Below are 16,629 nucleotides of genomic sequence, written 5' to 3'. Positions count from 1 at the left end.
AAGAGCACGGTAAATAACACAATAGCATGCGTATTTTGATAAATTTAAAAATCTAAATATGTTTTTTTTTGATAAATTGTCGAAAAATCAAAATAGTGTGTTCCCAACTTTTGGTACGTAAAATATTTATTATTTTTCTCATGTATATATTAAATATAAGACAAGTATTGCAATAATAAAACTCTTTTAAAAAAAATCAATATTTTGCCGTCTACCGGCTACACCGGTCATCTGTCTACCCCACCTTCGCGTTATTTAAGCTGCCGGAGCTTCCGGCTGCTTCACTCGCACAAAGCTCGATTTTAGAGCGAGAAATACAGAATGCCGATCTCCAGAATCGCGATCGGAACTCCCGTGGAGGCGACTCATCCGTCCGCCCTGAAGGCGGCGCTCGCCGAGTTCATATCCACCCTCATTTTCGTCTTCGCCGGCCAAGGCTCCGGCATAGCCTTTAGTACGTACTAGGGCCCGCAGATTAATCACAATATTTCGGCCTCACATCGACTAATTTGAAGACACATTGATTCCCCCCCTGCTTAACTATTTGTTTCAGACAAGTTGACGAGCGACGGGGCAACGACGCCTGCGGGGCTGGTGGCGGCGTCTATCGCGCACGGATTTGCGCTATTCGTGGCGGTGGCCGTGGGGGCAAACATCTCCGGCGGGCACGTGAACCCGGCGGTGACTTTCGGGGTGTTCGTGGGCGGCAACATCACTCTGTTTCGGGGGATCCTGTACTGGATCGCGCAGCTCCTGGGGTCGACGGCGGCGTCCCTGCTGCTGCTCTTGACCACCGGGCTTCCCACCGGCACCTTCGGGCTGTCTTCGGGGGTGGGCGTGTGGGAGGCGTTGGTGCTGGAGATCGTGATGACGTTCGGGCTGGTGTACACGGTGTACGCGACGGCGGTGGACCCCAAGAAGGGCACCCTGGGCACCATCGCGCCCATCGCCATCGGCTTCATCGTGGGGGCCAACATCCTGGTGGGCGGCGCCTTCGACGGCGCGTCCATGAACCCGGCCATCGCCTTCGGCCCGGCGCTCGTCAGCTGGGACTGGACCTACCACTGGATCTACTGGGTGGGTCCGCTTGTGGGAGGCGCCATCGCCGGGATCGTCTACGAGACCTTCTTCATCAGCCGCACGCACGAGCAGCTCGCCTCCGACTACTAATCCACAATAAATTCGAGAGGCCGGCTGCTTGCTCCGTCCGTCTCGATCGAACGGCCGCCGTCGTCGTCGAGCTGTCTAGCTACTACCTCTTAATTCCTAATTAAATAATATAATATTATTACTATTTTCTTTTCTTTGCTTGATTTCATTATCAGTGATTCAGTGTACGTTTGTCGCGTACAGTCCTGTTTTTCAATGATGTGGCTAGTTCTTGCTTTTCAATCAATTTGGCCTGTTCCGCACCCTTTCTTAATTTTTCAAAAAAAAAAAAAAAACTCATGAGTAATAATCAGACGAAAAGCATTAGAAGCTAAGATTTGGTACATAAGATACAAATCAACTGTCGACATTAATTGTGACTGGATGAATAAGAGAATGGTTAATTATCCGAGCACATTCGGATTAGGGCGGTGCAATTTCAAGATGTAGTTATCACGTGGGACCTGCTTGATTAATTATCTGAAAAGATTTAATAATTACCGACACATGTAAAAAAGGGGGAAAATGGACATCAATGATTGTGTTGTGGTGGATGGACATGAATGATTTGTTTGATCGTTTCCCTTCGTGTACGGCGAATTCAATGCGTGGTTTTAAAATAGTGGTCGGCGGTATGGTTTTGATGATGCCGGAGACATTTATTAGCGCCCAATGTTCATGGCCGAGAGGCCCGAGACCGAGACCCGAAACAAAACAAAATAAAAAAATATATTATATTTGACTGAACCGGGAGTAAGATTCAAAATTCAATTATGTCTCTTTCTTCTTTCTATATTTAATTTTTCTTTTGCACGTTTAAATATTTTTCAACCCATTTGAAAATTTACGCCTCTCAATCAATTTACACTGTATAGTAAGACATAGATATATTAAAAGGATTCTAAAAGTATATTAATTTTGGTTTAAAATGACTTAAAATTTTTTAAATTCATTAATCTACCTTATTCAAAAGTTTGATTATTTTTTAAATTAGGGAGTCTAGACCCGACCAAGATTTGAACCGCCAGTTCGATAGTTATTAGTAGGTCAATCTTTAATTTTAACCGTCCAAGATGAATATAATTTATAGTTTAAAATCGTTGGTTCACAGTTCAGTTCATGATTTGTTATCATTCGTCATAATTCAAAATTATTATATTAAAAAATAATAATTTCATAAAATCATTTACCACCATGATTATTAAGAATAATTATATAGTGAAATAAAACTATTAATTAATTATTAAATAATTAATTAGCACTTATCATCATTTGTTGGCCCACGATTATAAATTAATTAATAAATGAATAAACGCTCTCTTACTCCTCTTCCAATTATTAAATATAATAATAGAACAAAAGAAAACTATTAATTATTTATTAAATAATCAACTAATATATAAAAATATTAATAGTTGTAGTCTAGTTGATTATGATACTTAGTATACATATGGGAGACCCAAGTTCAAATCCTAGTATAAAAAATAAAAATAAAACAGTTGAACCAAGGTTTGACGGGTTAAAGGACTCTTGAACCTTAAATGGCCCAGAAGAATTCAAGTGAATACTCTACTTTTACTATATGTGGATGACATGATGATCGCTGGCGATGATATAAATAAAATTAATGATTTCAAATCCTTTCTTCATTAGCAATTAGAAATGAAAGATCTTGGAAACTTAAGTTATTTTTTGAGCATTGAAGTATCTTCTGATGCATCAGATTATTACTTATCACAAGCAAAGTATGCCTTAGATCTCATATCTCGAGCTGGTATCACTGATACAAAAATCGCTAGTACGCCATTTGACTCCACTAAGCATTTGTCCATTACTGATGGTACTCCTCTCAGTGATGGTACATTTTATTGACAACTAGTTGGAAGTCTTATATATCTCATCGGATATTTCCTTGTCATTCATATTGTGAGTCAGTTCATGTCAGCCCCTCGTACCACTCATTTTATAATAGTTCTTCGCATATTAAGATACATTTGAGGAACTTTATTTCATGGGTTACACTTTTCATACTCATCTCCTCTGGAGTTGCAAGAATATTCTGATACTGATTGGACTGGTGATCCAACTGATCACTGATCTACCACTAAATATTGTTTCTTTTTTTTGGTACATCTATCATTTTATGGCGTTGCAAGAAACAAACTATTGTGTCCCACTCTAATACCGAAGTAGAATATCTGGCCCTTGTAAACACTACCTCTAAGCTTCTATGGCTACGATGATTACTTCAAGATATGGGTGTTTCTTTATCTTTCACTACTCCACTCTTGTATGTAATAACAATGCCATGCATATCACTTACAATCATGTCTTCCATATACGTACAAAACGTATTGAGATTGATTATCATCTGGTATGACATCATGCCACTCATGACACTCTACAATTGATTCCCATATCATCACAAGCTTAAATTATAGACATTTTCACCAAATTAATCTCATTCACCTCGTCAATTTCAAGATCTTGTCTACAACCTCAAGTTGTTGAATGATTTTACACCTTGAGGTTGAGGGAGGGTAATAGTGTATATATATGAAAAATATTATGATTATAATTAATCATAATTAATTAAGGATCTCTTCCTTAATTAACACGAATATGTATATGGAATTAGATTATGATTGTATTCAATCATAATTAATTAAGGATCTCTTCCTTAATTAACATGTGAACAAAATATTCCTCTTCCAATTTCCACTAAACTTCTTCAAGAAAGAAATGGAATTTTGACAATTCTCCTATTTTATTATCATAACACAACTGTAAATGTTTTCTAAGACTAATAATGAAACCGTTGAAATTAGTAACAAAAAGTTACTACTCTTTAGTATCATCTCCACGTAGAAAAATTGGGATATTAATTTTTTCCTTTAGGCGTTATGTGAAAGGTAAGAGAGATGCCTTTGTTTTATGCTCAGAATACATTATATGATAATTCACATTTGATGAATATGTTTTATTCAATTTAGTTAAATGAGTGACTAATTTTAAAATGAATATAATATAGTACAAGCATATTAATATGAATATGAATATAAATAAAAAAATTAATTAAAAATAAAAAAAATTCAGAACAACTCTTTAATTTTTTTAATTTTATGTGGAGGTTTTAAGTGGGATATAGTGACCAGATTTAGTTTAGATTATATTGACGACTCTAAAAATTAAACGTACTATCATCATAGTAAATGTCAGATAGATATGTCTCTATCGTCTAGTGTTTCAAGACATTTCCCTTTTAAGGAGGCAATGGAGATTCAATTTTTCCTAGAGTACTAGGTAAGAAAGTTGATTATGAATTATCTATCAGTTTAGAATGAATTCTATGTCCAAATACTTAATGGGGACAATTAATAGGGATGAACTATAAATTCGTTGGTGAGATATATAAGTTGATTCATATTCAGCTTGGCCCCAAAATTCACCATTCCATAAATATAATATAACCAATGATATAAAAAATTTATCCTCTATAAAAATAGAATCCTGCTCCGATCAAGCATTTTTTTTATTATGTATTCATGTTTTTCTCATTCATTTTGATCTTCTTAAACTCTAGATTGGTCAAACATTCAATAGGTTTGCATGACTATATTAATTTTAGTCTAAAATAGATAAAAGAGATTTACACGAGTATATTAATTTTAGTCTAAAATAGATAAAAAAAAATATAAAGAATCACTTTAAATCAAAATCATAACCAATGAACTCCGGTAAACCTCTAATTTCAATTCGATAGTATAGATTAGTATTAAATTCAATCCCATAAATTGAAAAGAATGAATTGAGTAAACATTTGAACATGAAAAACAGAGGAGTATAACGAGAAAACACGACATCTGTTTGAAATTTTAAAATCTCTATCTCACACTGTTCAATAAAACATCCACGAAAAAAAAAACCCGATTGTCCCTTTTTTTTGTTTTTTTGGTCTGAGACATGACTCTGGTAAATAAATAAATAAACAAAAAATCTGGGAGCATAGTAAAGATTATTTAAAGGGACATATTTTTATAAAGAGAACTAGTAAAAATATTGATAAAAAAATGATAAGAAAAGAGAAAACCAGGTACGTTATTCTGCTACCTAGAAAAGCTGCTATCATGAAATGTTATACTAGTGTGGATAAATTCTAAAACCTGGAATTCAAACACGACCTGTCAAATTATTAATTGACTGAGCGAATGAAAAATAAAATATCCAGAAATTGAGATCACGAAGCAATTCTCCGAGCATGCATCCAAATACACTTGTAATGTAATCAGCCACAGTGATACATACAAATGATCGAATTATCATCGGATACATGCATCCACAATTATCTTTTAGTTCACATCTCTTCTTTCTGAATCTCCAAACAATGTTGCACATCCACAAGACAAAGCTACACTGACACACTCATTTACAAACTCAGTTCATTGTAGTAATGGATACATCTGCGTCTCACGACATTCATCACTAAAGAAAAAATAAACTCAACTATGAACAACAGCCTCCTTGGTGGTTTGCTCGTTGGTCCTGTTTCTGTTTTAGGATATTTCTTTTTGCTGGAGCAGATCCCTCCTTGAGCAGTTCAGGAACTTCCAAGATCTAGAAAAGTAAAAGAACTTCACTAAACTATTGAGTCGCTTTAAGATTTTTGTTCCACTTGTTATTTTGAAATTGAGAACAATAAATGGAACAAAATGCACGATCCTCTGTTTCAACAAATAAAGATTTTTTTTAAAACAAATGACTTTAGCAATTGATTTTATTACACCTCTGACAGTAGTTTTGGTGTTTGATAACATCTATTCAGTGGAAGATTGTAAGATACAAAAGTGAATGTTTAAGTTTTGATGGAACAGAAATTTTGATAACTCTTGGCACTATCATCAGAGGTAGAGAGCTATTATTTCAGTATGTAAGTGAACTCTGTAAAAGACCACCAAACTATTAATTCTATGTCTAAATGCTTGTTGAGCAATTGTACAATGTCAGTTTGTTTTGTTGTTTCCTAGAGATGACTAAATTCTTTAGCAAGAGGAGGATGTAAAATATTAAATTTTTATCCTATTTAATTGCTCGTTGTAATTTACTTTAGATTTTTCAGAACTAATTAAGTTGAATAGAACCAAATCATTATTGCTGGATCTAGTGTGGTCAAATTAAGTTTTGGGAGAATTCATCGAGTAGCTATAAAAACTGGCTGTGGCAACTATAATGAATGCATTAGAGATAAACAAAGTCCATACTTGGGTTATTTTAGTTGTGTTAATCAAATCAATCAGGAATTACTTTTTGAGATATTATATAAACTTTTTTCTTTCTTCAGCTCCTCCGCTCCCTAACTTATACCCACGTTGCCTCCACCTTCTCTTCTTTCCCTCGCGACTACAAAGCCACCCCACTCCTATAAATACCAAGCATTTCCCGGCCTCTGCTACCTCCACTCCCTAACTCAAACTCAGGCTGCCTCCACCTTCTCTTCTTTCACTCATGATTGTGGTTCATACCCCCCCTTTGTATAGCTAAGACACCACCGCCTCTAGCACCATGGAGCATCACCAACCCTTGCATGCATTCTAGTGCTGCCACTTGACCTTACTTGCAGATGGGGGCATCGCCTGGTGCTCACATCCTAATGCTCAAGTGTCGAGCACCCATCATCAATGTAGCATCTCATTCTCTACTCATGACCTCCTTACGATCTCATGCTCAGTTTGCAGAACACTCGTCTAGGGTCTGGGGAGTTTCAAGGTGCAGGCTCAACGAGCAAAATGAAATGTTTCACCCTTGTTAATCGGCATGGAACAAAATCTTAAACCATAGTCTCCATGCCCTAGTTTCTTTCAATATTATTAATTTCATTCAATAAATTTTTGAATGAGTGTCATTGATTGAATCTTTGGAACACAAGGATGATATTTGTAGAAGACCAAAAAAACGAACCCTTAGAGGTAGAAATTGAGTGGAAGGAAAGACATTTTGGATAAATTTCTTAGAATTGATCATAGTATATGAGTTTTTTTTTTTTTTTTGCTATAAAGTTCTTAGAAAAAAATTATACAATCACTATTCATCATTTCAGAATCTAAACAGTAGAGAAATGTTGAGTGGTTGATTTTCATGGGAACAATACCTTCAATGCCAGTTCTTCAAAGCATCTTTCTACGTTGGATCTTGTTTTTGCACTGCACTCTAGAAACAAACATTTATATTCATTTGCAAAGGCCATCCCCTCTTCACTTGTCACCATTCGTTCAGACTCCTAATTGAATTTATGTAATACGAATAAATTAGTGCCATAGAAATATAGAATAAAATGTATGCTTCTCAGCTACAAAGTGTAAGAGCTTCAAGAAATATAAAGCCTCATGATGTGATGGACTGTCAGAAATATATTAAAGAGAGAAAAAAAGAACGTAGGTTAATGTCTTGAGAACTGATGTAATGCCACTTAAACTTTGCTAACTAATCAAGAGGAAAAAAAAAAGGGAAAAGAATGCCATAACAATCTTGAAATATTGAGAGACATCAGTATCATGATTAGTCATGTCTTTGGCAACCAATACCACGTCTTGTTGAAGAAGAATGAAGATATTGCGGTATTGATGCCATCACATATCCGCAAATTATTATCATAAAAGCACATATTCCCATATACATAAAATGGCATTCCAAAATTGCTGTTTCTGATTATTATAATATATTTGACTCAAGCACTTTGACAACCAAATGATTAAGACGGTGAAGATATCAATAAAAAAGTCATAAGCTACATAATAACGAGGCAAGGAAGGGAAGTCCTGAGTAGTAGAAATAACCTTGTCAGCTTTATTTCCAACAAGCACTTTCACACAGTTGTGGTTTGTTGCATACAATTCTATTTCTTTGATCCACACATCAGCAATATTAGTAAAAGTATCTCGCTTCGTCACATCATAAACTACCAGGAGAAATGAGTTATCAATTTCATGGAATCAATAGCATGGAGAAAAAAAAATATAGAAAACACCATAATATAATATGAAAACATGCATATAGTTTTTAAGTTATCCAAAGAATATACTTTAGGGGAAGAGAGAAAGTTCAGAAAACTTAATAATTTTGACATATTGAAGAAACTGAAAGTATATTAAACATTCCATAAAAATTTGATAGAGAAGAAACAGGATGCCCAATCTTAGAATATGTTAAGTTTCAGGAAAATGTTGATAGGATGCAAAGTTGCAAACTACCCATAAGAATGGCAAATTGCAGAGAACTTAGCCTTGATAAGTTAATAAGTATGCGATACATGACAAAAAGGATCCAGTCACATACTTTAAAATAATGTAACAATTTAGGAGGATCATTTGAAACTGTCTGATGGGTAATCCAGTCAAGTACTATTGGGATCGAAGTTTTATATGATGTTTCCAACTAACCTTTCATTTGCTAATTATCTAGTGTTATCGATTTTGTATTTATGAGTTATGTCTTGTTCTAAACCTTGTTGCAATTTTAATTAAATGATTTATTTTATATGATAATCATCTCTGCATGTTGAGATAATGTGTGAAGACATAATGCAAGTACTCTCTAGCATCCCTATTTTACTCTCTAGCATCCCTATTTTAGCGATTCTTCTAGCATGATTTGTCATGATTATGTTTGATGTTGTGGTGGGCGTGCAATTTTTCTAGCTGATGGGTACTCCAATGTTGAGAGAGGATTCTAGGGACGGTTGAGAAGGTTCTTCTATAAGGATGCTTACATTGAAACACATAAATTAATTTTTCTTCCTATGTGTGTTTGTACTATTTGACAGCAAAAGATAAATTGACCTTGTGGTGGAAGTGATTTTGCATTTTAGAAACACTATATTTGGAAATACAAGTATGTGATTGAAGATGGCGGATTCTAACATGCTATGTTAGAGTGATTTTCAACGCTATGTTAGAGTGATTTTCAACCCCATGAATTGGTGCCAGAGATATTTTCAACCCCATGACCTTCAGACCTTGTGGTGCAGGAACCAAATGTTGTGACAAAACAATAGTAGAGCCAGAAACAAAATGATTATCTACAGACTAGAGATATCATATACATCAATGATGCTAGGCTAAGGATCTTTAGGTTGTTCACGTGCAATATAACATAGAAATCCCACAAAGGAACTAGCAGCATGTTACCAAAATGAAGAAACGAGCATGTGCATCAGCATATTACTGGCATTATCATGGAATCAGGCACAAGCCTAACACAAAGCAATGCCACCTTTGTACTCTCATTGCATTTGTTAAATGAAACGTTCAGATGAGCCCAATACAAGAATTCTAGAGTGAGAATTTGTAAAATAGTTTCTACAAAGTTTTCATTAAAATAAAGATCCAAATGTCTCATGGAGCTAAGAAGCAATAAGAAATAAGAAAAAAAATATCTTATGTGCACTAGTGAAATAACATACAACATATGAAACAAAGAATAATTCCAATGTAGAAATAACTGAATTTGTTTACCAACTCACCTAGTATTATTCCTTGAGATCCTCTATAATATGAAGTAGTTAACGTTCTAAACCTTTCCTGTCCAGCTGCAAAATAGTGTGGATTCTTAGTAGTCTAAATTCATAGACTGCATAACTGTATGAACTCTGCTAATTTGCCATTTTGCATTAAATTCAGTAAAAAATGTATGTATACCACATTCTTATAGAAACATTAGGTTATTTAGTGGCTGCCAGAGCATAAGACTTGGCTTTAGAGTCTATGATGAGGTTGCTCCTGTGCAACTTGGGAAACCAAAAATTCACTGTTCTTGTAGGGGAGGGATTCTAGGTCTTTTATCTTCTTGTTTACCTGCCATCTTTTACAATTTTGATGGCTGTTATATAAACAATCAACGTGACTACTTAATAGCAAATGAGTTAACACTTCATATCAAATGATCCATGGAATGAGGTCTCAAGTGTTAAATCCCCTACACCATAGATTCAAAAATATTTTGGACCTAATTGGATCCAAACTGAGTTGTCATAGTATTGAGAATCAGTGAAGCAATCGGGTTCATCTGAAACAAGATATTTCAATTTCCAAAAAGTAAATAGTTCATACATATCTGTCCATTCAAGGATACATCATGCTTATTTTTTAAGCATTCCCTTGGCATATCGATACTAACTAAAATAGTATAAACCAAGATCATCATATATGGAAAATAAAGAATGTAATTCTTCTTCTTTTTTTGTTTCTGGACAATGATTATCTAGCCCATCATTGCTTTTATCAAAAGTTCTTAAGTAAATATAATCAAAAAGGGGAATTGCCACGTGTAGAAATTGATGCCAAAGAAAAGTAGCCGTTTTTATTGATGAATCCAAAAAAAGGGTTATTAGAAAATAAAGAGTACAAAGTCTTATATAGTGAATTATTAGAAAACCTAAACCCTAAATTAAAAAGGTAAAAGACTAAATTGCCCTCAAGGCTAAAAACAAATAATTCTAATTATATAATCTAACATCCCCCCTCAAACTCACGATGCTACAGCCAGAAGCATTGAGAGTTTGTCAGATAAAAATCGGAAGTGTGAAGCGGAATAAGCTTTGGTAAACATATCAGCTATCTGCAGTGAGGAAGGAACAAAAGACAATGTGATATTGCCAATCTGTAGATGATGACGAGTGAAATGACAATTTATCTCAATATGCTTCATTCTCTCATGAAAAACAGTATTGCGCGCAATCTGAATGACACTCTGATTATCACAATGAAGAGCAATAGGTTTCTAAAGAAAAATTCGCATATCTGCAAGCAACCAACGTAGCCAAACAATCTCACTAGTAGTAGCCATGGCACGATACTCAGCTTCTGTGGAGGATCTCGAAATAACATCTTGCTTCTTACTTTTCCAAGAGATAAGAGAATCTCCAAGAAAAATACAGAAGTCAGTGGTCGACTTACGATCTGTAAGATCACCCGCCCAATCAGCATTAGAGTATGCACAGAACTCTAATGAGGAAGTAGAAGGGAATAAGAGACTCTGAAATTGAGTTTCCCGAAGATACCGAAGAATGCGAAGAACAACAATTGTGGTGGGTGCAGTGACAAACTGACTAACCACATGTACAGTATATACAATATCAGGACGAGTCAAGATAAACCAAGCTTCCCATTCCCACAACTGTACGATAGAGGTTAGGATCTGGCAAAGGAGAACAATCTGATGGAGAATACCTAGCATTAGTCTCAAGGGGAGTATCAACTACCATGTTGTCAGTGAGACGTGTACGCTCAAATAGATCAGCTATGTACTTTGACTGAGACAAGAAATAACCTTTAGGTGAAGAGGCGATCTCAATCCCTAGAAAATAGCGCAGTAAACCCAAGTCTTTCATAGTGAAATAACGAGCTAATTCAAACTTCAAAGACTCAATTCCATCAAAATCATTAGCAGTAATTATCATATCATCCACATATAAAGATAAAAGTATATGACTTGCAAGCGTGCACTTGAAAAATAAAGCTGAATTATGATTACTGGGATGAAAACCAAGCGAGGTAACCACCGTGGAGAACTTGGCAAACCAAGCACGTGGTGCTTGTTTGAGTCCATAGAGAGCTTTGCAAACTTCACCAGATCAATGAGCAACTCCAGGAGGAGGCACCATATACACTTCTTCTTGAAGATCACCATTCAAGAAAGCATTTTTGACATCCATCTGAGATATCTTCCATTAACGAACAGAGGCAACAACAATTAACATACGAGCAGTGGTCATTTTAGCAACAGGGGCAAAAGTTTCCTCATAATCCATGTTATACTCCTGAGAGTAACCTTTAGCAACAAAACGAGCTTTGTACCGTTCGATAGAACCATCAGATTTAGTTTTGATTTTATAGACCCAACGAGAACCAATGACACATTTCCCTAGTGGCAGAGGTACCAAATCCCAAGTATAACTATGACGCAGAGCAGTTAATTCCTCATCCATAGCAATCTGCCAAAGAGGATTACCAACAGCTTCTCTATAGGACAAAGGCTCAGAAAGATGATGAATAGAGGCAACAAAAGAGGCAAAAGAAGTAGAATAACAAGAATAAGCAAAATCAGGTAGTTTAATAGACTTACGAGGACTTGTAGACCGACGAATAGGATTGTTCGCAATCTCTGGAGGTGAAGGAACAGCCGTAGGAGGGGGAGGTGGAGGAGATGTCTCGAGAATACCCGATTCAGTAAAGCCATTATGTGGAAGAGTAGCCGTGGGGGAGGCTTCGTCGGTGTTGGTACTGAAGGGATCAATGCGAATAAGATTTGCATGAGTCATGTCATGTGATAGAAGAGGTATGGAGAAGAAAGGAATATGCTCAAGAAACACAACATGATGAGAGACATACAATTTTTTACTAACTGGATCAAAACAACGATATTCCTTTTGATCAACATCATAACCAAGGAAGACACACAAAGCAGACTTAGAGGACAACTTATCACTCAACATGTGGTCGGAGAACAAAACAGGTATAACCAAAAGCAGGTAAAGAGGGATAATCAGGAGCATGATCATATAATTTTTGAAAAGGAGACAAACCTGAATTGTGAGAAGTTGAAATCATATTACTTACATAAGTAGCAGTAAGAATCGCTTCTCCCTAAAAAATACTAGGAACATCTGCAGACAATAAAAATGAACGGACTGTCTCAACAAGATGTCTATGTTTTCTCTCTGCAACCTCATTCTGTTGTGGTTGTCGTTTTTGCTGTTGCGGTAGTTTACCTTTGTTCAACAATAATGGACATTGAGACTTCCAATGTCCTTTTTCTTTGCAATAAGCACACTCATCACTAAAAACCTTTGAAGTCGACCTACTTTGATTATGTGGCATAGACCGCTGTGGTGCTGCAAAAACAGATGGCGTAGATGGTGTACTACTTTGATAGTCCTCTTATCAACCTGAGATTTAAGACGAATCTCCTCAGCTAGAAATTCATGTACTACTGAATCAACGGAAGGGAGAGGATTACGATACAAAATTGTTCCACGCAATCCTTCAAAGTCATCACGAAGAGCCATCAAGAATTAGACTAAACGTTGCTCTTCTCTACGAGTAACATAAGCTGGGAATGCTCGCAATTCTAAGGATTATGTAAGTGCTAACTGGTCCCATAGTTCCGACATGGCAGAATAAAAATCTTGGATCCCCATATCTTGTTGTTGAAGTGCGCGTATATTTGCTTCTAATTGATATTGTTTGGCAAAGTTAGACTGCGTGTATAATCTTGCCAGATAATCCCAAACCTCTTTGGTTGTCTTGTACTTGGCCAACTGAGCACCAATGGAGTGTGAAACAGAATTATTGATCCATGTAATAATCTTCGCATTATCGGTCTCCCAAACATCCAACGACTTTGCATAATCATTAGCATTAATGTCCGTATGTTGAACTCGCACACCTGAAACATATCCCCACATAGATTTTCCTCGTAAAATTTCTTTCATAACATATCCCCAAAAGAAAAGTAACCGTCTTTATTGATGAATCCAAAAAAAGGGTTATTAGAAAATAAAGAGTACAAAGTCTTATATAGTGAATTATCAGAAAACCTAAACGCTAAATTAAAAAGGTAAAAGACTAAATTACCCTCAAGGCTAAAAACAAATAATTCTAATTATATAATCTAACACCACGGTACTTAGAGGAACTTTTATAACTGTGCAAGTTTAGGCTGATACTTGGTATTTAGTTTAGGTGACAGTTGACAACAATTGCCAGCTGGTTGGGGTCAGCTATGTCTTGAGTCAACAACTAGTCTGAATTACATGTGGCTTTTAAGGTTCTAGTTTTCCACAGTCTATATCTTTTTGTTTATAGTAGACAGCACATTCTCAAGGTCCTCAATAATGATATGATAAATGATAGAAGAATCACTGGAGTAACAACTGATGCCAGAACTTAAGCTGATCCAAGGAGCCCTACTTACACAAGGGGAAGATAGAGAATACTAGAATTTTAGTTAATTAAGACAAAAGTATGAGTAGGAGAACCAATAATAATTTCTACTAGCCAATTGTGCTCCTACTTACCGGTGTCCCAAATTGTGAGCTTTAACTTTTTATCAGCAATTGTAAGATGTTTTATCTTAAAATCCACTCCTAAAACCAATATAAAAGTTAGTTCAAGTAAATAAACAAAATAGAGTGAATAACTATGGATGTAAAGGCATCAAATAAGAAACTCCAGAATGAGAAAACAAATTAGAATTGTTGTTGTATCCCAAACTCTATATATATTTATAGAACAAATGAAGTGCTATTGGTTAAAAAGAATCCAACCCATATTTATCCAATATCGTTTCTATTTTATCACAATTAAATAAGAACAATTTGATAAAAGAAATTAGCTATTCTGATCAATAATCATCGTGAGAATTTCCCCAAAAAAGGGCATATTAAAGTCAATTAATTTTGACCTATAAATAGATGAAAACTAAGATTTTTTTTTTTTTTGCAACAGATTTTTTTCCTTCTAAAAAATTAAGAAATATTGAATATGAAAGGATTCTGTTTGTATATCATTTAATATCCAGCTGTCCATTTCCTCAAAAATTGTAAAGGAGAAGCATCACTTTCACTTACCAAAACCATGTGGGAGGGATGGCCATCAATGTAGACATGTCATGTACGATTCTAAATTTGTCTCTTTTTTGTTAATGTCTGATTGTTTGATTAAAAGCTTGTTACATTGACTCTTATTTGGTATTTTAATTTCTAATGACAAAGAAGCTCATGTAAGAAGAAAAGACGCAAAAGGGGTATGTATGATTTCTGGATGGTTTGAGTCTGCCATCAGCCCGCATTGTAACATGCATTTGTCATGCTGTCGTCCAAGAGGCAACACCACATAATAGCTTGTTTTATATTTTCTCTACTTATTTAAATGAATTATGTGCTGTCTATTCCAATGTTGTTCTTACTAATAATGGCGCGTAAACAAAATGGTAAATTCTGTGTATGGTAGAATTTGCACAAGGAAGGTTCCTATACTTTGCTTGTACTAAGATTAACACTTGCCTTGTACTCCTTGCTCCACCATTGAGTTATTACTCTTATTTACTAAGAAAATATTGATTCCTAACAAAAGAACATCCGTTCGAGTCAAATTGGAAACAAAGCGAAGCCAATTATGGCCAAAAGGGTAAAACATAACGTTTGCAATTTTCCAGGAGTGAATTCACACATCTTATCTTTCTGTAATTTATTTTTAAAGAAAAACAAAAAAAAAAGGGAAATCCCTGTCTTTTGTGACTCTCAATTTCAGTTGAACTTTATTTGTCATAAGAGACATAATTTGTCCTCAAGTCACTAGCCCGTGGTGTACCAAACAATCTCGTCAACTTAAAGAAACAACTACGCAAGTGATAAAAAAAGGAACCAAAAATAGGAATACAATATAAAGTCCAATAAACAAAGGATCGTGATGAAATCTCAACAAAGAACAGGAGAATTGAATCAGAGCCAAGTGCCAAAGGCAGAAAAACTTTAACTGGATATCTCGAAAACAATCCGAGAGAAAAAGTTTTAACAAATCCGAACCCAACAGACCGATCAAGAAGACCAAATCGACGCGGAATTATGCAGTGAGGGAAGGGAAATCCTGGAGCGCTCACCGATGGTTGGAGAGAGGTCCAGATCTACGAGGTGGTTGGATATGAAGGACACGAGAAGGCTGCTCTTGCCGACGCCGGTATCACCGATCAGGAGTATCTTGAAGGAGTAATGGCAGCTGTTGCCAGGCCCAGACGAGGAACTCGTCATCGCCCCCAAAGCAGCACCGCAAGGAGATGATTCAACACCTGGACACAACACACACTCTAACAGACCTCGATCTCTTCTGTCGTCGACGGCTACAAAAATAAGAGATTTGGATTGAAGATAACAAAAGTAAATACAAAGACAGAACTATAGAAGAAGAAGAAGAAGAAGAAGAAGAAGAAGAAGAAGAAGAAAGGTGGAGAAGAGGCTGGGAGGAAGAATAAAAAAAGAAGGAAAAAGAGGAAGAAGGGGAAGGGAAGGAGGCGAGCGATTCTTTTTAAAGTTTCTTTTTGATGGGCATCTCCTCTCCTCGCTTTCTCAAACGTCCCCTTCCTAGTTCCCTTCACTTCACTGCTCTTGTCTTGACTGCTGCATTCTTCTTCCTCTACCGTTACGGGGAATGATAACAGAAGGACCAGCTGGCACCGTGGGATTCAAACCTCGGCCCGACCGATTGACTAAGATGGAAACAACAATAAAAATAATGATGATGATGATAATCACGTAAAACTCAAATGAGCTGCCCAATCAGAATAAGAGCTAGCTGTTATACTCCCAGCCTATCGCTGCGCGACGCGACTCCCGTGCGCTACTTAGTGCGCGGGGCGCTGCTTGGTAGTCCTGACCAACGCCGGGCTCGTGTACGTCGTGCATGATCCTGCTGAGGGGAAGTCGGGGAAAGG

At 36.1% G+C, this 16,629-nt stretch overlaps 2 protein-coding genes across 3 annotated transcripts; one reads left to right on the top strand and one right to left on the bottom strand.

The window, feature by feature from the left end:
• Window positions 1-267: 267 nt before the first annotated feature.
• Window positions 268-1,423, top strand: LOC122052910 (aquaporin TIP1-1-like). The gene is made up of 2 exons (XM_042614654.1): window positions 268-454; window positions 554-1,423. The coding sequence occupies exons 1-2, from the start codon at window positions 322-324 to the stop codon at window positions 1,168-1,170; spliced, it is 750 nt and encodes a 249-aa protein (XP_042470588.1). The 5' UTR covers window positions 268-321; the 3' UTR covers window positions 1,171-1,423.
• A 3,985-nt stretch (window positions 1,424-5,408) lies between these two features.
• Window positions 5,409-16,334, bottom strand: LOC122052909 (ras-related protein RABC2a-like). Of its 2 annotated transcripts, XM_042614652.1 has the most exons (6): window positions 15,802-16,332; window positions 14,219-14,287; window positions 9,665-9,730; window positions 7,980-8,101; window positions 7,295-7,423; window positions 5,409-5,763 (listed from the first exon to the last, which is right to left on the bottom strand). In XM_042614652.1, the coding sequence occupies exons 1-6, from the start codon at window positions 15,947-15,949 to the stop codon at window positions 5,653-5,655; spliced, it is 645 nt and encodes a 214-aa protein (XP_042470586.1). In that variant the 5' UTR covers window positions 15,950-16,332; the 3' UTR covers window positions 5,409-5,652. The 2 variants fall into 2 exon arrangements, with proteins under 2 accessions (XP_042470586.1, XP_042470587.1); XM_042614653.1 differs by lacking the exon at window positions 14,219-14,287 and having other exon boundaries at window positions 15,802-16,334.
• Window positions 16,335-16,629: the final 295 nt, after the last annotated feature.

Source organism: Zingiber officinale, chromosome 3A, assembly GCF_018446385.1.
Source record: "Zingiber officinale cultivar Zhangliang chromosome 3A, Zo_v1.1, whole genome shotgun sequence".
In the NCBI taxonomy this organism is placed as follows: Eukaryota; Viridiplantae; Streptophyta; class Magnoliopsida; order Zingiberales; family Zingiberaceae; genus Zingiber; species Zingiber officinale.
This window is presented reverse-complemented; position numbering and strand designations above follow the sequence as displayed.